The sequence below is a fragment of the Emydura macquarii genome, unplaced genomic scaffold (assembly GCF_026122565.2).
Source record: "Emydura macquarii macquarii isolate MOO-44397 ecotype Brisbane River unplaced genomic scaffold, CSIRO-AGI_Emac_v2 contig_1477, whole genome shotgun sequence".
Lineage (NCBI taxonomy): Eukaryota > Metazoa > Chordata > Testudines > Chelidae > Emydura > Emydura macquarii.
In genome coordinates, this window is record NW_027131614.1 from 20,597,372 (window position 1) to 20,618,578 (window position 21,207).

At 38.3% G+C, this 21,207-nt stretch overlaps 1 protein-coding gene across 1 annotated transcript in view; it reads left to right on the plus strand.

The window, feature by feature from the left end:
* Positions 1-21,207, plus strand: part of LOC137156760 (acyl-protein thioesterase 1) — a 112,821-nt gene that overhangs the window by 53,288 nt on the left and 38,326 nt on the right. Inside the window, exons 9-10 of the mRNA XM_067553780.1 lie at positions 1,116-1,178; positions 6,440-6,545. Coding sequence (XP_067409881.1) covers positions 1,116-1,178; positions 6,440-6,545 — 169 coding nt within the window. The remainder of the gene's footprint in view (positions 1-1,115; positions 1,179-6,439; positions 6,546-21,207) is intronic.

Here is a 21,207-nt window from a genome sequence, read left to right on the forward strand (position 1 = left end):
TCATTAATAGGCCTAACCAGTGCATCTTATTTCAGTGAATTAGATTCTGTTCTGGATTATGCATCAACTACAAAATTAACTATGTGCTGAATCTACATCAGTGACACATGAGCCAGAAAGAACCAGTTTGTGGTGTTGTCAATTAGCAAGAAAAAGAAGATTTTACATGTAAACTGGTTAGGTTTGATTTAGTGGGATTGAGAAAAGTATGGATACATGCTCTGCAATTTTTAACTTTTAAACGCAGAACCTCATTTTAAGATCTCATCTGAAAGATCCACTTGCTGCATATGCATGGGATCCTATGTACTACTTTAGAGATGAATGTATTAATAAGAGTGGTTGCAGATACAAATAGCTTGAAAAGAAGCCTTCATTCAACTTTTTCACTTTCACAACTTTTGAGTGATTTAGAAAAAATAAACATTTTGTCCAGAGGGGAAAGCTACACCAGTGGCTAGTAAAATACTGTAATCTGGCTATCTATATATGATACCCTTAAAGAAATATATATTTATTTATTTTTTCATATTCTACCCATGCTAACATAAATCCAGTTAAAAATATTTCTAGTGGAGGAACTGGTTGCTTTAGGATTGGTAATGGGATATATAGAGCCTTTTGTCTTCAGGTTGCTTATTCTAATCTAGCCCAAGTTATTATGGACTGAAACTTGCTGCTGTGTGATGTCTGTCTGATGAACATGAGTGAAATGGGTCTGCTGTAAGTTCACTTCCCAGAGTACAGGTATTGATGTGACTGTAACCACCCCCACAAATGGCATTAAATGGTAATTTTGGTAGAGAGACCAAGAACTAAATGGAATGGGACTAAACTGCCCTCACCCCCAAGATAGTACCTCCAGATTGGGGCTGAGGCACATTGATAACGCTGAAGATTTAAATCCTGTTTATCCACAGAACAAGTTTAGCACAAGAAGTGACAGTGCAAGTTGCTCCAGACTCTTAACATCAATCTGGTACCTTTCACAGAACTAAAATTTATACTGTGGGACTTTAAAGAGAGATTACTTGTTTTCTGCTAAACATTCTAAAAGTTAACTGTGTAGGAAATAAATATATGTTTTGAATAATACTTTTATGCATGTTTTACAGGCTGGGGCACTGGATTTGCTAAAGGAGCTTAAGAATATTCCCATGACCCTTGAATTGTTACAGGTAAACTTTTTGTATTGCTGTTATATTTTAAATATGAGCTTTTAAATTGCAAAAATAAAACCTAAGAGATTCTTGATGCAGATCTGAGGTCCATCAGAGTAGTCTCCGTTCCTTGCATTGGAGTACAGTGGAAAAGGTTTCATTTAGATTACAAGATTTTTGGGCTAGGGAGCTGCCTCTTTGCCTGTCAAGAACTGTACACTATGTTGCTTTGCAAATAATACAACAAAATATATTTTCCATTTACCTAGACTGAATGTTTGTCAGTTTGCCTGCACAACCGTAACCGGAATACACACAGAAAAAATACCTCAAAGAACCACATTTACTGTGGTAAATAACCATTTCATCCCGCCACACCACTTAGGGCAACTCTTAGATTAAGTGTTGTCCAGGAGCAAGCCCTTGCAGATGCTTTTAAAACTTTTCTGTTTTAGTTATATGGGCTAGAAAGATTGAGCACTGAGGCACAGCACGAGCAAAAGACACCTTATAAACTATATCAGCCTATTAGTATGGTGTTTCAGAGATGGATATCAGAGGCTCAGATCTACTGTGCTCCTGCACTAAGGAAGGAGACAGACCTGCTACAGCCCTTTACAGGTGTAGCATGCTACCTCTCTCTTGGATCTAATCAGCTCCACTGACCAGATCATAAGTGAGTGAAGCCATAGTTTCGCCCTGCTCTGCCCTGCCCACTTATTCACAGCGGGATATGTTGAGTACGCAGCACCTTTCTGCTTCCCTTGTGTCTAAGTCTGTGAACAGGGCAGGTCTTACACTGCTGTGCAGGTAAGGTGTGGAGAAACGCAACATTCCCTTGCTCTCCTTTGCATCTGGGTGAGGTGAGGGTGGAGTACAATCTAGCTCTTTTTGAGCTTTACCTGTATCCAAGTGTGTCTTTTTGTAATGGAAAGCTAGGTTTTTAATTGGATCACAAATAATCTTGCATAAAGAGGAAAAAAAATCTATGATAATGAAATTTGCCAGAATCTGCAGAACTCTTGGCATTGTCCCATGAGGAAGCAAACAGGTATATATGTTTTTGCTTGCTTATAACCTTTTAATGGTGTGTTTTCAGTAATCCAGTTTCAGCCAAAAATGAATTTTTGGTGGTTACAAGTTTGAAGGAAACCCTTCTAGCTGGGTCTGAGTTATGAGGCTGAATTTCCCCTCCCTCCCCACTCTTTTAAGAGAAGACTGCCACACTTTATTAATATGATTAAAAGCAGATGGACTATGAAACTTGACATGTAAGTAGTGCTCATCTTGGAGTTCAGCAGTAAGCAAGCTTTTTGGCCAAAATAATTTGATACTAGTTTTTCACAATTATTATATAAGCAGTTAAGACTTTTAACAAAGCTTAATGAAGCGCTGTCTCATTTGTGATGTTACAGCGTACACTGTCCCTGTGAAGCCTGGCTACTGCTGTGATGATGTGAATTAGAGGTGTTGTGTGTGAAATACAGCCTTTCCTAATGACACTTCAACATTAGGATTGCACAGATGTTTGCATTTCCTCATTAATTTTAAGGTTTCAATGGTAGTGCTAGTCTTGCTACATTGTACATCCTGTGTATTTTGTGGACTACATTTATCATAAATTATATTGTTAGTCTGTATAGAAAAGGGATTTGAAAAGACTACATGCATCCAATGTGATTTGAGTTAATGTTGTAGAAAAATGCTGTCCATTTTTAAAAAGTTTTATATTTGCCACCTATTCACATACCAAATGCAAAGAATTTTTATTGGCTATGGAAGTCTCTATATGAAGGATCCAAAAGTGCTTTTCCAGCGATGTATGAATTCCTCTACTACCAAAGTCCAGCCATCTGTGAAGTGAGAAGGTGGTAGCTACGTAGGTAATTGGTGCACGCACAGGGGAAATGAAAGTATGAGGTGGGAAGAAGAACTTTGATTAAAAACAGCAGGACAAACCCCACGCTTAGTGCATGAGACCTTCAAGGTCCATGTGGTTTAAGAGTGGTCTCTGTTTTAACTGCATCAAAATGGATTAAACAAATGGACTACCGGGATTCCAATCCATAGTTCCAAAGAAATCTAGATTTCAAACCTGATATCTACATTGCTAAATTATCCCTTTACCTCTCTCTTGCTATAGGTTGGCTTAAATCATCAAGGCAGGAAATGCCACACTTTAAGCCAAAAATGCCAATCTTTTGGGCCAAAACATAATTTATAATTCTCAGTTTCTTGTTGCTTGTAGCTTTGTTAAGCTAATGTTTCAGGTTTGACTTCATAATTTTTATATGTAAACCAAAGAAAAATCTTTGATACTGGAAAAGATATTGGAAAAATCCACCAAACAAAATAATATTGTGTTCTTTGCTCCCTGAGCTAATAGTGCCATCCTTCCCTAAGAAAGGGAGCTACGTTTCACTGTCCAATAGATTCTGCCTCTCCTCCCGTTACTCTGCCTAATGCTTTGTAACAGTGTAGACTCCTTCTGAGAGACTTGTGGGATCTGTAAAAGAAAGAAGCTCCTTCTCACCACTCTTTCCTCCCCCCAAGAGGAGTATAAAGCTTGGAATATCTTTTAAAATGGTGAATAGTTTACTTCATTGGTTAAATAATAAAATGCTTAATTTGTTAAGACTTTGAAGAAACAAGCCAGATCGATTAAGATTTTCATCAGTGCTCTGTATAAGCCATATCACACTATATTTGACCAACGTGTTTTCCGCCAAGCATGCCTTTCATTTCCTTTAGTCTAAAATTTAATAATCACATGTTTTTTTTAAGTCAGAGATTTCCAAGTTCTGATGCCTGAGGTTATTTTTGATGGATTTCCTTCACTAAAGCCTTGCAAGAATCATCTGTTTAGTAACTTGGCCAGTTGTCATATTCTTAGTTGCTCATAAAAATGCACTACTGGGATTTTGATTGGGTGGAGGTCATGGGGTAGAGGAACAAATGTGTAAAACTTCTAGTATAAATAAAAAAAAACTTATTACTATTTTTCTTTAAAGAGAAAATTAACATCATACCATTGCAAAGTTAAATAGAATAAAGAGTCATAGCAGCTAGATATTAAGATGTTTGGAGTCCTTTTTTTCTTTGACAAGGATAAAAAAGGAGTGCAAAAAAAGGTGAGCCTCTTTAAAGCAATATGAAAAATACATATTGGATTAGTGTCTTAAATGACTTGAAATAAGAGTAACTGAGCCTTTGTTAAAATTTGGCAGTAAAGACAGGATAGCATTATATAAGCAAGGTTACTATTTTTTAGCAGAAAGTATTCTGAAATCAAATTAGAAAACTCTATAATTTTTTTTGGCAGATGTTTCAATTTTGGAGCAGGAGGAAGAGGGGAAATTGGAAAAAATCCCTCTACATGGATAGACCCCTGAATAACTTGGGAGTATATTAAAGTAAGAAACAACAAATTTTTGTGCTAAATTGAGTTTATACCCCACCTGCTAAATTATAAAAGGAATGGATTGTAGAAGAATCTCTTCCTAATACTGTAGGTGGCAGTAGCACACTGAGTTTAATTGCTGCTACTAACAAGCAGGTAGCCTTAAAGCAGTAAACCAGTTTATTGTGTATATAATATATACAACAGAAAGAACAAAATGTTAATAAAATTCTTGGTAGTCATGTTTTAGGATTCTATCCATCAATATTTTAGCTTTTTTCAGAGCTGTTTGCTGAAGGATAGGATTTTCTAAGGCAGTGGTTTTCAACCTTTTTTTTTTTTCATTTGCAGAACTCTAAAAAAACTTCAGATGGGGGTGCAGACCCTTTGGAAATTCAACCTGTGGTCCGTGGACCCCTGCCATAGAAGTCTTAGACTGAAAACTGACTGAACAGAATTCAACTATAAATGTTGAACATGCTCAGCACGGCATTTGATGCAGTGTGAGAGAGGGTGGGTGCTAAACTGTGGGCTTCTATGGTAACAATGCTTCCTGGGTTTGACCTGTAGGTGGGGATATTTACATACTTTTGATAGGTCAGAAAAACAGAATGCCTTTTCTGGGATATGAAACTTTATTTTCGTAGTAATCTTTTGTGGACTCCTGAGACATAGTCTGCAGACCCCCCCCCCCCAGGGGTCCACAAACCACAGGTTGAAAACCACTATTCTAGGGCATCTTAAATAATTTGGGAGCATAAGTCTCATGGGAAGTCAATGGGATTTTTGCTTTGAAGTTACTTAGGTGCTTATGAAAATCCCACCCAAGATCTCCTGAACTTAATTGATCATAATTATGAAATTTAAAATTTCCAACACCATGCAAACATCTATACAGCATTTTAATATTAACGTTTTGGCAAGCCATTGCTGTAATTGTAAATGCCCTCTCTTAAAAATTTCTATAACTTTCCTCTTTTCAGGCTGAAATACTCAATAGTCTGTCTGAAGATGAATTGTTCTGGGAAATTTGGGCAATAGCTCTTAAGCTGTCTTTGAGGGAGGGTGAACAGACAATAAATGTGGTCTTTTAAAAACAGTTTTCCAGTGGAAATGAAAAATGGTGAGAATTATCTGTTGGCGGCTACATTATGCCATTGATTACTCGCAAGTATAAATATTGAAACTTGGGGACATTATTAACATTTTAAATGTACGTTTCCTAAATGACATGTTCCTGAGAAGTTTCTTGGCTCACTAAAATGAGAACAGCAGTTGTCAGGCAGCCTCATAGAAAAGGTGGATTTCTTTACATTCATGGGTATACCTACGCATGTTGTCCCATCTCTTGTACTCTGTCTGTACCGTTCTTTTGAATATTAAAGGTAGTGAGATATTGCAGAATCCTGTGCTGTGAGAGCAAACTTCTAATACACTAACATTGCATCAAAGGAGCTTGAAATGTTTCAGGCAATGTAGCAGTTTAAAAAAAAAAAGTTATCCTATAGGATAACATCAAGTGATGCAATTTCTATTTTCCTTCTTTAGAATGGACCTCTACCTAATATGAATATTGAATGACCCCCCACTTACACCATAAAACACATATTTTGTTCAAACTGAACCTCTTTTGGTTGCATGCTCCCATGGGAAAACGTTTATTAATGTGTATTATCAATATAAATGTGCAGGGTGTCTTGTGAAAATCAGTTCAGTAAGAATTTGCAGCTTCATAACTTAATTTCAATCAACTTCATAACGATACAGCCGACTGGATGCTTAAACGGATTTTTACCTTGCATTGTCAAAATACAGCTTACCTTTTTGTATGTGTTAAATGTCTTTCACAATTTGTGATGTATATCTTTTTCTGTTGCAGTCCACAAGAATTGGAATGTCAGTGAATGCAATACGCAAGCAAAGCACAGATGAGGAGGTTACATCTTTAGCAAAATCTCTCATCAAGTCTTGGAAAAAGCTGTTAGGTATGACTGCAAAAAGGTTTTTAATGATCTTCCTTCTCCCTCCGGTATTTAATCGTTTGTATTGTGGGCATTATAAACTATTACCATCATTTGATTCTTGGCTAACCAGTTCTCCCGTTTCAGCATTGAATCTTTTTCTGCATCACCTGTACCATTTTCATTTTTCCTTTGCCCTCCATCACTGCATTACTCATGGGTCCCCTTCAGGGCCATAGTCAGTCAGTATTCATTGGGATAAATGAGTTGCTAAGAACAGAGCAGCGAGAAGCACATCTCTGTGACATGACTAGTATTTATTGGACAATCTCACTGATTGCTACTGAACTAAATGACAGTGTGGCCTTACTGCAGCATTAAAATCTACTGACCTTGTGTTTGTTTGGATCAAGTATTCTATGCCTTCTGAAGTCTTTACACTACCTTTACATCAAAGTGTTAAAGAGTTTTAATCTGGATGTCAGTAGGTCATAAACTGTAGGAAAGGAAAATACAAACATCAAAAGCTGACTTAATGCTGTTAGTATTATAACATATCACCAATTTTACAGTAAGAACACTGAAGACTAGCTAACTGTGTGCCTTTTGGTCACTTTTTGAAATCTCAATATTTATTAAAAGCTCATGAGTCGAATGGATGGAACTTAAATAGTATTCCTTTAAATATTGCATACTAATTATTAATGCAGTTGAGGAAATTATTCTTGCAGCATTTCTTATCCAGGACAGATCATATCACCACAATCTTAGTGCAGTTCTAAACACCTGAATCTGAAGCTTATGAACAGGGTTTATTTGGAACATTGCTGATTACTCGTATAATTTATATTTGGCTTCATCTCACAATCACATTAAACTTCAATTTAGGGAGTTTCTTTCTGGTAGCTTAATCTTTAAAATATAAGGTCTGCTTTTGGTTTTACAGAAATTACAAGTGCTGCTGATTAATAGAAGTATCTTCAGTCTAGAAAAGTGTGCTATATCTGCTGTCATCCAAGTTAGCTAGCTATACATTTCAAGGCAGTCTAATTTCATCACCTTCACTCTTCTCTAAATGCTTGCAGGACTGATTTGGCATCCATTTGAGCAAAGGGTTTCAATTAAAAATGAGAGTGGGAGTGTTTTTAGTGTGTGTTTCTAAAGTAAAGACTTGTATATGCTGAATTAAAGCATGAAACAAAATATACCTGGTTATACCTGATTGAGCAGACATTTTCTGAAACCATCAGGCAGACGTACAGTAAGTGTACTGGTGAATAAGTTTCTGAAATCATGTTCTGTTTTATTACCAAGAGATGTACTTTACCAATAATTTGATCTAGTGTCACTGGTAAATGTAACCCAATAAACCCAAATGGATATATTTTTGTATGACTTTGTCAGTATGAAGTTTAGTGAAGTCAAACAAGTATATTTTGGTAGCTGGAAATGATAGACAGAACAGACAATGGAAGTGGAGCAAGATAAACATGAACGTTTACATGAGGTATTATCCTCTTTAAATAAATAAGACTGCCTATTAGTGCACTAAACTGCATCTGTATGTCAAATGTCTTTTGAAATGATGATTTCAGTGACCTAACAGAGCACAGTGTACACATGCAAGTAGCTAATACTTCTCATTTTAATGTAACAGATATAACTTGGGTTGCAAAGTTGAACATTCAAAAGTTAGAAAATACCATATGAATGGTTGCTATAACTATTCTTAATTTTAAGAGACAGACAGACTACTGTACCCCATCCAGGAGTCTGGTTTCTCTTGCATACCCCAAGTTTCATCTTACTTAATAACAACTTGCTTACAAAATGAGACATAAAAATACAAAAGTGTCACAGCACACTATTACTGAAAAATTGCTTACTTTCTCATTTTTACCATAAATAAATAAATTGGAGTATAAATATTATATTTACATTTCGGTGTATAGTATATACAGCAGTATAAACAAGTAATTGTCTGTGAAAATTTAGTTTATGCTGACATTTTGCTAGTGCTTTTTATGTAGCCTAGTGTAAAAACTAGGCAAATACCTAGGTGAGTTGACGTACCCCCTAGAACACCTCTGTGTACTCCTGATTGAGAACCATGCAGCGTGAATAAAAATCAATGCATTTTTAAATTTAAATCAGATTTTTTTTATTTTTTAAACAATGATCAATAAAATACTAAATTTTTCATTTAAAAATAAGTTACAATTAAATCTCATCACAAACATGCTAAACCTACATTTACAGTCTCAAAAATGGCTCTAGTCTGTCCAGCCTAAGTACCAGCTCTTGCTTCGTGAAAGTTTTGGGCTTTCATTTTCTGTTTCTCAGCAGACTAAACCCATATGTGCAAAGAAAGACACAGGCTGGATAGGATCATTGTTGTTCTGTGCTTATGTGGTGGTGGAGCTGGGCCAAGCAAGGCAAAGGAGTTAAGACACTCTCTTAAAGACAGTGAGACAAAGGACAGAGGCAGAGTAGAAAAGAACAGTGGAGTGGACTGGAAAGAAACAGGGAAGACATTATTCAGTACACACACAGCTTCCTATATTCCTCCACACTTTTGCCATAGAAAAACTGTCATGGCTTCTGGGCTTAAGAGAGACCTTATCTGGGGATATTTTGTAGAAATTCCTTTGCTGGGTAAAAAAGGAAAATGTGTCAAGTGTGTAAGCAGTGCAAGAAAGAGGTTCAGGGCCTAGTTGCAAGAATGAAACATCAGAATGAAAACTGCTTATTGGGAAAAAATGATGTGGATGAAGATATAGATATGTCTGAAGAACAATGTGGATCAATTGGTTAGTAACTTAAATAAATCACTTTGCAATGCATCATTCTTCAATACTCTATGGCTTTTAGTATAAGTGTGATTTAACAAGTATATTCCCAAGCTGTTTGCTATGTTGGATGTTGCTAGAAAAAAAAGTTTAGTTTAGCTAATCCTTTTGGCTTGTTTAATTAGATTCTAAATCTAGTTAACTATCACCCAAGTATACGGTACAGAAAGCTGGAGTAAGAGAAATCTAGAGTTGCCAGTTGCCACAGGGTGTCATTTTCTTATTTTATATTACACAATTTGTGCCCCTTATTTTGGAACATCATGGACACAGACCATAATGGTTATGCCATAAATCTATTCCCTATTTTACTTCAGCATAACTCAGCTTTCCCAAGAGAGCCCCATCTTATACTTGTTTCCTTAAAAAACAGAAGTGCTAGTGAGTTCTATGGGGTTTACTCCAAAATTAAGTGCAGTCAGTCTTAGCTTTTTTGGTAATTTGGAATCGGATCTGCATCCTTGCTGAAAAAAATGTAAATGATTAACTGAATAATAGAGTGAGAGGAACTGAGAAGAAAGACTATTCAAAATCACTTTTGAATTTTGTTCGAGAATCCTGTTTAAGCATAAGAGACTTTGACTGTGACTGTCTATCTGCAACACCTTCAGAGTCATCCATTGGTACTTTTAGCAGCAGTGCAGCAACTAAACGTATTTCAGACAACAAAGTATCAGTAGCAAGCAAAAGTTTTCAATCATCCAGTAAAACCACCACCATGGATGGGTTTGTAGCGAGGACCAGCAAATACCAACAAGACACCACAGATGAAAAGATTGCTCGGTTCATTTATGCCACAAATTCTCCTTTTCACATTAACAATAAACACTTCATTGACATGATTGAGTCCTTACGATCAGGCTACACTCCACCTGGTAGAGCAGACATTGGTGGAAGATTGCTAGATACAGTGTATGAGAAGGAACTTGATCAGTGTGCAAGAAATCCTGAGGGTAAATTTGCCAGTTTAAGTCTTGATGGGTGGAGCAGTGTACATAATGATCCAGTAATGTTTGCCTGTGTGACAACAGAAGATGGGGTTGCATATGTTTCAGAAACAGTAGATACATCGGGAAATGCCCACACAACAGAATATTTAAAAAGTGGCACTGAAAGCTGTAATAAACTGAATGAAAATTCAAACTGTCACCTGTGCAGTTTTGTCACAGACAATGCTGCAAACGTGACAAAGATGAGAAGATACTTAAAAGAAGAAATGGAAGGATGCTCCTTAATAAATAACATATGGCTACAGTGACCATTTAATGCATCTCTTAGCCAAGTACGTCTTCTCCAGGAATAAAATAAAATGTTGTTGAAGTCGCAAAATACTTCCGTAACAACCATTTTGCTTCAGCTTTATTAAAGAGAGCAGGAGGATCCAAACTAATTCTCCCTCAAGATGATCGATGGAATTCTGAGGTTGATTGTTTTGAACAATTTTTTAAGAACTGGCCTATTCTCATAAAAATTTGTGAAGAAAACCGTGATAAAATAGACGGGAGTATCTCATCCAAAGTATCTAATGTTGGATTAAAGAGGAATGTAGAGGATATGCTCAGTATACTGAAGCCTATATCCATAGCTTTAAACTTCAGATAAATTGTTGCTGCATTGCTGATACTGTTGAAATTTGGAAGCACTTCAAGAGACATTGAAGAAAGAAATATCTCACCAGAAAGTTAAACTGCAGGCAATAAAGAAGCAAATGGATCAAGCACTACTAACTCCACCTCATTTTCTTGTGAACATTCTTGACCCCAGATATAAAGGTAGATGCCTAACTTCTGAAGAAGATGCTGCTGCTGCCATGGCATGGGCATCTCAAAATCACTCCTCAATTATGCCAGTCATAATAAATTTCAGGGCTGGAGTGGAACCATTTAAACAGTACATATTTACTAATGATGTTTTCAACGAAGTCACACCCCTGAATTGGTGGAAATCATTACACAGGCACCTTGAAACAGAGTTCCTTCAGTTGCTAAGCCAACTTTTCACAGTAGTAGCTTCCTCTGCAGGCACAGAGAATATTTTCATCATTTGGTATTATTCACTCAAAGCTAAGAAATCGACTGGGAGTTGAAAAAGCAGGAAAACTCGTATTTCTGTTTCAGTCTATGAATAAAAATGACAGTGGGAGTGGGGAAGATGAGAGCTGGTTGTAAAAGCTTTAAGGACAATGTATGTTTAGTGTTGTGATGACTTGTCTGTTAGAGTTAATAAAATTTGAAAATTAAAAAAAAGAAAGTTTAAGGACTGCCATCAGCCTGCAACTCAGGAGATTGCTGCAATTGCGAATGTGAAACATTTATGTAACATTTAAGATTTAGTTTAATAAAATATGTGCTATTATGTTTGTGTATGTGATTTAGTTCTTACCATTCCTAATGTGCTGCTGCTGCACCTGCAGCTTGACACAGGTAATGAGTATTGTGCTATTTCCTAACTTGATTTTTATTAATTTGTCTAAAAAATTACACAAAGTATACCCTTCTAGATGTTGTAAAATGCTGTATTGAGTTGCAAATTAACATATTTTAGTGATCAGATTTGCACCATTGTTTAAGGAATATGTGAAGAAGTATCAGTGGGAAACTTGATTTTTAAATAAATTATTTTCTCTTGGTGATTTGAATCATGATTTTAATCGGTGATTTAAATTGCCTTTATTTAAATCAGTCCACAGTGGAACCATAGTTCTAAGAGGCTAAAACGGAGCAAAATACTAGTCACTTTGTTTGAGGAGAGGTAGAGGTAGTGTTTCCCACACTTTTGCTCTAAATGTAATAAGAATATCTTTTTGAGACTATATGGAGTGGAAACGTTTGTAGAATGCATTCAGTATGAAGACAGTAGTGTTATAATCTAAATAACCAAGTGATGTTGAACCATTTAGAGTCCTGCAAGACTCATTAGACAGCATAGACTACTGTAGAATGATGTCAGACTCTCTTCCATTATGACCGGAGGAAATCAAAAGTCGTGCTTTTTAGAAGAACCTGTTCTTTGTTTTCTTAAAATTATAATTTTAATATAGGGTCTGATTTTCTGAGATTCTGATAATCTGCACCTCCCTTTTACTTTAGCTAAAAATGTAGTTGTGCAGCACCTTTAGAAAACCTTCAGTTTTTCCATGGATGCTCTATAGCTCATAGGTTTATATTTACAATGCTGACTTTAGGACAGAATCATTAGTTCTATAACCTGTGATCTAAATGTTTTTTCTTTTGAACTAGAAAGTGGTGTACAGTTTGGGAGAGAATTAAAATATGTGATCTTTTATCTTCTTGGTGACTCTTGTGTGAATTGAAGACTTCACCCCGTTAGAGCATGACATAAGTACTTGTAAACAAAGAATCCTGCTATATTCACCACAAAATGTTAATTTAATATGTTAACATTATTTAAAGAACACCAGATAAAGCTCTTATATTAGAAGTAGCCTTACTATTTACCTCTATTCTTTGACCAAAACGTATTGATTGAATTTCTGTAACAGTGGAAATATTTTTTATTGTCATTTAACATGATATTGCTATGACATGAGCTTAGTGCTAGAACAAGTCATGGTTATAGCTGGATGCAAATTATACATTTTAATACAGACTGTACAGTTCAGATTGTACAGTTCAATTGGATATTAGCCCTCTGAGGATTGTCAAGTGTGTGTATGTATAATGTGAAATGTTTCCTTCTCAACATTTACATTTCATAGCAGTGAATGCGAAACTAAGTAAGAAAACATGGATTTTCATGTTTCAGTTTTTATTGGGTATTGAATCAAAGTTTTGAACAATTGAAATACATTGTTTTCAAAATAAATGTTGAAAGTGTGTTGTTCCACTTTATCATGGAGCTATATTGTTTTAATTACTGTGCTTTTAAGATTCAAGTCTACAGTCTTCCATGTACTTTGTCTTCCTGTTATGTAAAACTGGAATTTGATTCCATATAAAAACAACTGAGCAAAATGCTGGCAAATACTAAGAGTACAATACAAAATGGTTTTGTTTATTGTTCAAAATGTAAATACCCTGCTGTTCTGATGTAAATAAATTAATAATATGCCCTTCCTCCCAAAACTTGTTACAAATTATCAATAAACTATCAGTATCATTAAGGCACCAGATGATATTTTCTTTATAATTTTCAGTGACAACCTATAGAATGGGCTAATTTTTAAATTTCAACCATCTTAATTTTAATCTACTTTTTCCAGTGACATGTTTCTCCCATTTCAACAATGTCAAAATATCCTGGAAAACCAAACTTTTTTGAGGAGAGAAATGTTTTCCAATGATTGTGAAGATGTTTTCCACCTAATACAAATAATTAATTGGAAAATATTCTGAACGAACTGCAGATGGCTTCCACTGGTATTCTCCTTAGGATCATACAGTTGAAGAAATCTCTTTAAAATCAAACCATGGACAAGCTAGAGTTGTCCAAATCTCTCCTGAATTTTAAATTACGTTGACGTCTTTAATTACTAGAGATTAAAATGACTACTCCAGAAGTATATAGTTGAATGTCCACTAACAAGTAGGGGTAGCAGATCTTTCTTGTTAGTGAGATTTTTGAAGAAATGGGAAAGGTCTTGGACATACCCTAGAAATGGAGGGAAGATCTTGGATAGATAATAAAAATGCCGATTTAATCACCAGTTCATGGCCTGATGATTATAACTTTACAAATAAACTAATACATTGCAATTCTGACAGTGAAGCAAAGGTTTTAATTGTAAACAAGATGGGATTTCAAATTACAGTGCAGTAGGTGAAGATAAAATTTATCTGAATTTCAGACTTTGCACCAAAATTCTCATTGCCCCAGTCTTGTCTGAATACCATGTATCTTATGTTTTTGTCCCATATTTTTAAGAGGATCCCTAAGATAGATAAATAGTTCAGAGGACACCTATATTGTGGTTTCTTGGTGTGACAAGAGACACAAGCAGAAGATTAAAAATTCTTATAAATGTAGACCTCCAGGCTCTACACTGCTTAATCCACAGGTTCCGATTTCGCATGATCTGCCTCCCCCCTGGACCCTGGTTCATGGCTCTCTTATATGAAAGATGCTTATTTTCATGTGGCCGTACATCCTGCCCATTGCAAATTCCTTTGTTTCATGTCAGGTCATGCATTCTATCAGTTCCGTGTTCTGCTATTTGGAATAGTCACTGTTCCAAGCGTCTTCATGAAGGCTTTTGCAATAGTGGCGGCCTATATGACATGTCTCAGTTACTCATTGTTCCCGTATCTAGATGACTGGCTACTAGTCAAGTCATCTTGGGAACATCATCTAACCACCATCCGCACCCTATGAAACTTCCTTGCAAGCCTGGAAATCTGTGCTCAAGAGGACAAGTCGATCCCCATACCTATCTGCACGTTCACTTTTCATAAGAGTTCAGCTTAATTCTCTTGCAGCATGAGCCTTTCTGCTGTCGAACTGCTTTGTAGCTCTCACTGCACATCTCCAACAGTGCCTCTCCCTCCTGGCCATATGATAGCCTGCACCTCTGTCACCCTGCATGTACACTTGCACATGCATAGCTCCAACTATGCTCCAACTGTGGCTGTGTACAGTCTACAACCCACAAATAGACCACCTTCACAAAAGGGTATGTCCCTCTTCTCCCGCTGCACCCTCCAGTCTTGACTTCCTTCGCATGGGGGTGCAACCCTGTCAAGGTCATGGCTGACATCCCCTTCATCCTTCCCACATCACTACTGCCCTTACTACAGATGCTTCACTTGAAGGCTGGGGAGCTCATCTGGAGGGCCACACTGCCCAAGGTCTATTGTCCCCCAGATATCAGGATGCACATGAACATCCTGGAATTACAAGCCGTTTGCCTCGCTTGTCAGGTATTCCTACCCTCACTCCGATCCCATCATGTGCAATTCCTCTCTGACAACGTAATACCCATCATCTATATAAACAGAGGGCGAAGCCCAGTCCCCAAACCTTTGTGTGGAAGCCATTCATCTGTGGAACTGGTGCCTCATGCACGACACAACGCTTCATGCTGTCCATCTTCTGGATAGCGACAATACCCTTGTAGACGCTCTTAGTTGCTCCTTCCACACAACCATGAGTGGGAGCTCTACAACTCCACTCTCCAGTCCATCTGCTGCAAGTGGGGCACACCACGCTGGGACTTCTTTGCGACTCCTGCCAACCACAAGCTCCCCCTTTTCTGCTCCAGGACTATTCTCGGATGGGGCTCTTGGGGACGCGTTTCTCCTCCCTTGGTCACCCGACTTCTGGTACACTTTCTCACCAATACCACTCCTTTATAAATCCTCTGCAAAATATAATGAGACTGTGCAGTTCTCATCCTCATCGCTCCCTTCTGGCCTCGCCAGTACTGGTTCACTGACCTCCTTTCTCTCTCGGTTTACTCACTGATTCTCCTCCTTCCTCTCCCAGATCTTCTCATGCAGCAACATGGCTGGCTCCAACACCCCAACCCAGGACTGCTTCACCTCATGGCCTGGTATTTTGATGGGGCTCATGAGTAGACGTGCTCAATACCAGCACGCAACGTTCTTTCACAAAGTAGGTGCCCATCCAGTTGAGCTCATGTTATCAGGTGAAGTGGAAACCCTTCACAGTGTAGGTGGCGCATCACCATCACCTCCTCAACCCTGCCTTCCATCTCAGCTATCCTCAACTACCTTCTCCACCTTCGACAGTCAGGCCTTGCCTACTCCTCCTTCTGGGTTGACCTAGAGGCACTTAGTACCTTCCTCCCAACAGCGGATGGGTTCTCTGTCTTTAGCCGCTTTACCTCCGTGGTCTTATCAACATGTTCCCGTCGGTCTGAAACCCCTTTCTTCCCTCCGGAACTTGAACCTCATCCTCTTGACACTTGCCAAGCTGCCCTTTGAACCACTGGCTAATTGCTCCCTCGCCCTTCTCTGCATGAAGGTAATCTTTTTGGTGGCAATCACTTCTGCCTGACGGGTTAGTAAGCTGGCAGCTATATGATGGTTGACCTGCTCTTCACAGCCTTTTATAAGGAAAAGGTGTCCTTATGACTCCATCCCAAGTTCTACCTAAGGTAATCAATCACTCCATTTCATCTCTACCAATCCATTCATCTCCCACCCTTCTAACCAAAACTGCACACCTCACAGAGAAAGCTCACTCTGAACTCCCTCAATGTCCATTGTGCATTGGCTTTCTACCTCTAGCGCGCACGTGATTTTCACACCTCACCCAAGCTTTTCGTCGCCATTGCAGGGGCTGCACCCTTTCCTTCAAGTCTCTCCAACCACCTGGCATCACTGCTCATTCCACACGTGTGCAAGCGACCATGTCCACCCTCCTCCCAGATGTTCTGTGGCAGGACATTTTAAAAGTAGCCACATCCTCTATCCACACTTTCACTGCTTACTACACCATAGTCCCATCGGCAGCAATGGATGTGGCAGTTGGCTGCGCAGTGCTACAGACTCTCACTTGTGGAAGCAATGGCTCGCCAGCTCCATGCTGAGTACTGCTTGTTGCACTACCCACGTTTGGAATCCACATAGGGACCAGCACTCGAAGAAGAAATGGAGGTTACTTACTGTAACTGGAGGTTCTTCAAGGTGTGTGGTCCTTATCTGGAGTCTGGTACAGCTCTCTTTCCCCTCTGCTACAGGCTCTGTGCCTGTCAGTAAGAGGGACCTGAAGAGGCGTTGAAGTGGCAGCCTCATAAGACCTTGAACGCACCACATGGCCAACGCACATATGGGTCAACGAACACTGCTACGAACAGTTCCGGCTCCAGCACATGGCACGCATGCACACTCATGTTTGGAATCCAGATGGGGACCACCCATCTCGAAGAACCTCCAGTTACAGTAGTAATCTCCATTTTTTATTTGTTTTAATCAATCCTTACCTTGACATTGACTGATTTTTAAACATTTGAATATATTGAGACCTATAAAAGTGTTTCTCTTTAGAGTAAGAATTAATCTATTTCTACATATACTTTGAATATGATCAATAAAAGACCATTCTTACGCCAATTAAAAGCGCTATCTGGCTAGAACTCTGGCATGTAACTGTACTGATATCAAGTGACACTAAAGTTTTCAAGAATTGGAAAACTGGTAGTAAGAGTTTTTTGTGTTGGTGGTAATTAAAACTGAAACTTTTTCCTGATACAAAGGGATGTGACCACAATGTATCCAGAACCCCAGTTACTATTTTAGGAGAAATGTGTGTAATTGCACCTTTGTATCCTGTTTGGTCTGTTAAAATAACTTCTATACATGAAAACATAGCATGGATCATGCCCAGAACTGACTCAGTCGCCGATTTCCTTGACCACAGTGTAGATCTGTTTCTCATGCATACTAGGATGAATGTTGGTTCATTGCTATAAACACCAACACATTATTAGAATTTAAAATTAATTAGATTGTAGCTCACTGTAGAGTTGTGCAACTGGGTCAAGGGGGTGGAAAGTTAGATAGGGACTTGGTTTTGACTTTTACAGAAGTCTGAATACTGTAAATCAGAATTTACATAATACTGTAAATCATTTCAATTATGCTGTTTGTAGTGCCTGTAAAATAGGGTATGGATCGAAGCTGGAAACAGGTGGACACCTGTTAACCGTGAACTCTGAAACCTTTTGTGAGTTTATAACTGAAGTTTTGAACTTAAGTAACATTTTTCTACTTGACAGATTGTGTATACTGTGTAAATTAAACATTTTTTGGAACTTTTAAGAATGCAGAGAGAACTGAAAAGTAAACAGGTGAGGTTCAGAACATCAAGAGAATAATTAAAACTTCACTTGATGAGAACCACATGGAAGTGTGGAAACAAAAACTGGTTACAATATTTTTGCACCTGTGTTAATAGACTCAGAGGTGGTGGCTTCCGAGCATCTTCTGAAAGAAGACTTAGTGAGAGCTACAGAGCAAGATTAGTCTTTACAAAGTGCAAATAATTCTTGAAAGATCTTAAAAGTCATACCGGCCAAGTAGATACAATTCAGATGAACAAGCAAACTCTACTAGTAGAAGTCATAACATCTTTCAGCCATGTGATGAGAGGAAAAAATTCTTTGCAGGTAGCAACAACTTAAGTTATATTACTTCATATAAAGTAAGTTGGAGCATGTAGCAAATGTCAGGATTTCAGGATGTGTTCTAATCCAGACTTTTAAAAATGTGTAAAATCTAAATATTCTACAATGCAGCTTGAAATTTCAGAGTCATTTTTATTGAATCCTGAGGGTACAAATCTGGAAAAGAATGCTGGAACTTTTAGAATGCATTTCTAGGGCCTCTGTTTATTTACTTACTGGGTTGAAGATACACATTACTGTATAATTGTTAGAATCATTTTATTGCTCTTAATGAAACTAAGGATGGGAGGGAAAAACATTTTTGAAATGAATGCAGAATAAAAGCTTAAATGTTTATGAGCTAGCAGAAATTAGTTTTGTTTTTGCTGAGTTTTTCTTCAGGGATGTAAGCAGAAGAATAATTATAGCACTAACCAAATCACATTTAATGACAAAAGCATTCTGTGTATAGGATCCTTACATTATGCTATGAAGCAGTCTAGATTATGTTTAGGAGGACACATCAGTTTTCTCCAGTAACTTTAGTTATGAACAAAACTAAATGCTAATTATATATCCTTGTTTTTATAGCTTTTTTACTATTGCCAATGTGTGTGTGTGTGTGTGTGTGTGTGTGTGTGTGTGGGCATCAAATAGAATAAAAAATTCAGAAAAGTTTCTGAACTCCTATATAATGTTTTATCTTTCGGAGAGAAGAGCCTGTTTTGAATGTTGTTCAAGTGAATGACTACATAAGAGGGTTGAGGTGGGTAAGGTAATATCTTTTCTTGGCCCGACTTCTTTTGAGGGTGAGAAACACAAGCTTTTGAGCTTACCCAGAGCTCTTCTTCAGGTCTGGGAAACGTAATGAGAGTGTCACAGTTTAATACAAGGTTTGAACAGATTGTTTAGCGCAAATAGTTCTTTAAGTGGTGTCCCTGTGGATGCTCCACTCTAGGCATTGTCATGTTCTCGTGTCCTGGATCAAAGATTTCCATCAGCAGTGCCCGTCTGGGTCGTGCATGTGCAGTTCCCATCTTGCAACGCCGTTGACGCCTCAAACTGAGCACTTCAGTTCCTTCTCAACCGTCCGCAGTCCAAGATGGAGCCCGCAGCAGTTACAACTTTAGCTTGTCTTAATAGTTATATAGTTTATAGATAGCATTAGTTATAGTCAATAGTTAGTCACCTAGCCTTTCCCCATTACCCAGTTTTTTTTTTTTTTTTAAAAAGGTATTTTTCTTACTCTTCGTACAGTGGAATAGTTCTGTCCCTCAGGAAACTAACCATTATGCCTGGTTCACCAGGCTTCAAGAAATGTATGCCATGTAGGGACACTATCCCAGCATCAGATGGACACTTAGTGTGTTCGATGCCTCAGTGAGGGGGACACAACCCAAAAGTGTACCCACTGTAAAAACCTAAAGGCTGGAGCCAGGAGAGTCAGGGATCTCTGACTTAACTGATCATAATGGAGAAGTTATTGAGACCCGTTTCTGACCCTGGCCATAAAACTTTACCTCAATCTGTTGAAAAATCGTAATGGAAAAGAGCTTCAGCTTCTTCTCAGAACCTGCCAAAAAAGAGGAGCTCACTAGCCAGATCAACGGTGTCTAAACTAAGCACTTACGAGGCACCAGGTTCTTCCAGTACTGCTTGATCAACAGTGACAAAGGATACCCAACCTTCCGGTGCGGAGTTGAGTCAAGACCAAAACGACCTCCACCACAAAACTGAGGAAAAAACCATCACAGAGAAAACTGCAGCAATCCGAACTATCGGTAGCCTCAGCACCGACCCTGGGTGTGGCACCAACCACTACATTGGCACCAAGTGAAACCACGTTACCGACATTGGTAGCTGGTCAAAAAAATAAGTCAAAATTACATTATTGCCACCAGGGAGAGATACTGGTGACCTCTACCCTTCAGTTACAACTGTTTGATACTTATACCTCCCCACCCCATATAGTTCTAGATGAAGCCCTTTCTCCAATATCATTCTCCAGCAGAGATGAGGATGATGCAAAGGAAGGGGCCTTTTCGTCTCAACACTCTTCACCTCACAGACTAACTCCCATCTCTTCAAAACACAGGGCATGCACCAGATACGACAAACAATCATGGTATGGACCACCCTGGCTTGGACCACCTATGCCGTACCTTATATAATGGCCCAATTGTGACACATGGTCTGCTTACACCAGGTTATAGCAGACCTCCCAGCTCTCATAGAGACAGAAACAGATCTATGTCTCACTCTGTCCTGCCTATTTCAGAGCCGCTTCCTGAAAGCGCAGAAGAAATGGAGGACACAACTGAGCAGGAGACATCACTGGTAATTCAAAACTCTTCATCATCACTGGACGAAGCAATAATACCAATTTGAAGCAATTTAAAAACCTTTTCAAGAGAGTGACACAAGATCTCGAAATATCACTCGAGGCGGTCTCGGAAACAGACTCCTCAGAATTCTGCTCACCAGTGAAAATCACACTACCAATGGATGAAGCACTAATGGAGGCTGCCAACAACATGTGGCAATCTGCAGTCATGATTCTACCAACATGTAAGAGAGCGGACAAAAAATACTATGTCCCTTCAAAGGAATATGGAGTTTCTTTTTATCCATCCCCATCCTAACTCCCTTGTTACAGAAGCAGCCAACCAATGAGGCAAACACCCTCAACATAAGTCCACACCCCCAGGACACGGAATGGAAACTAATGGACTTGTTTGGTCAAAAAGTATAT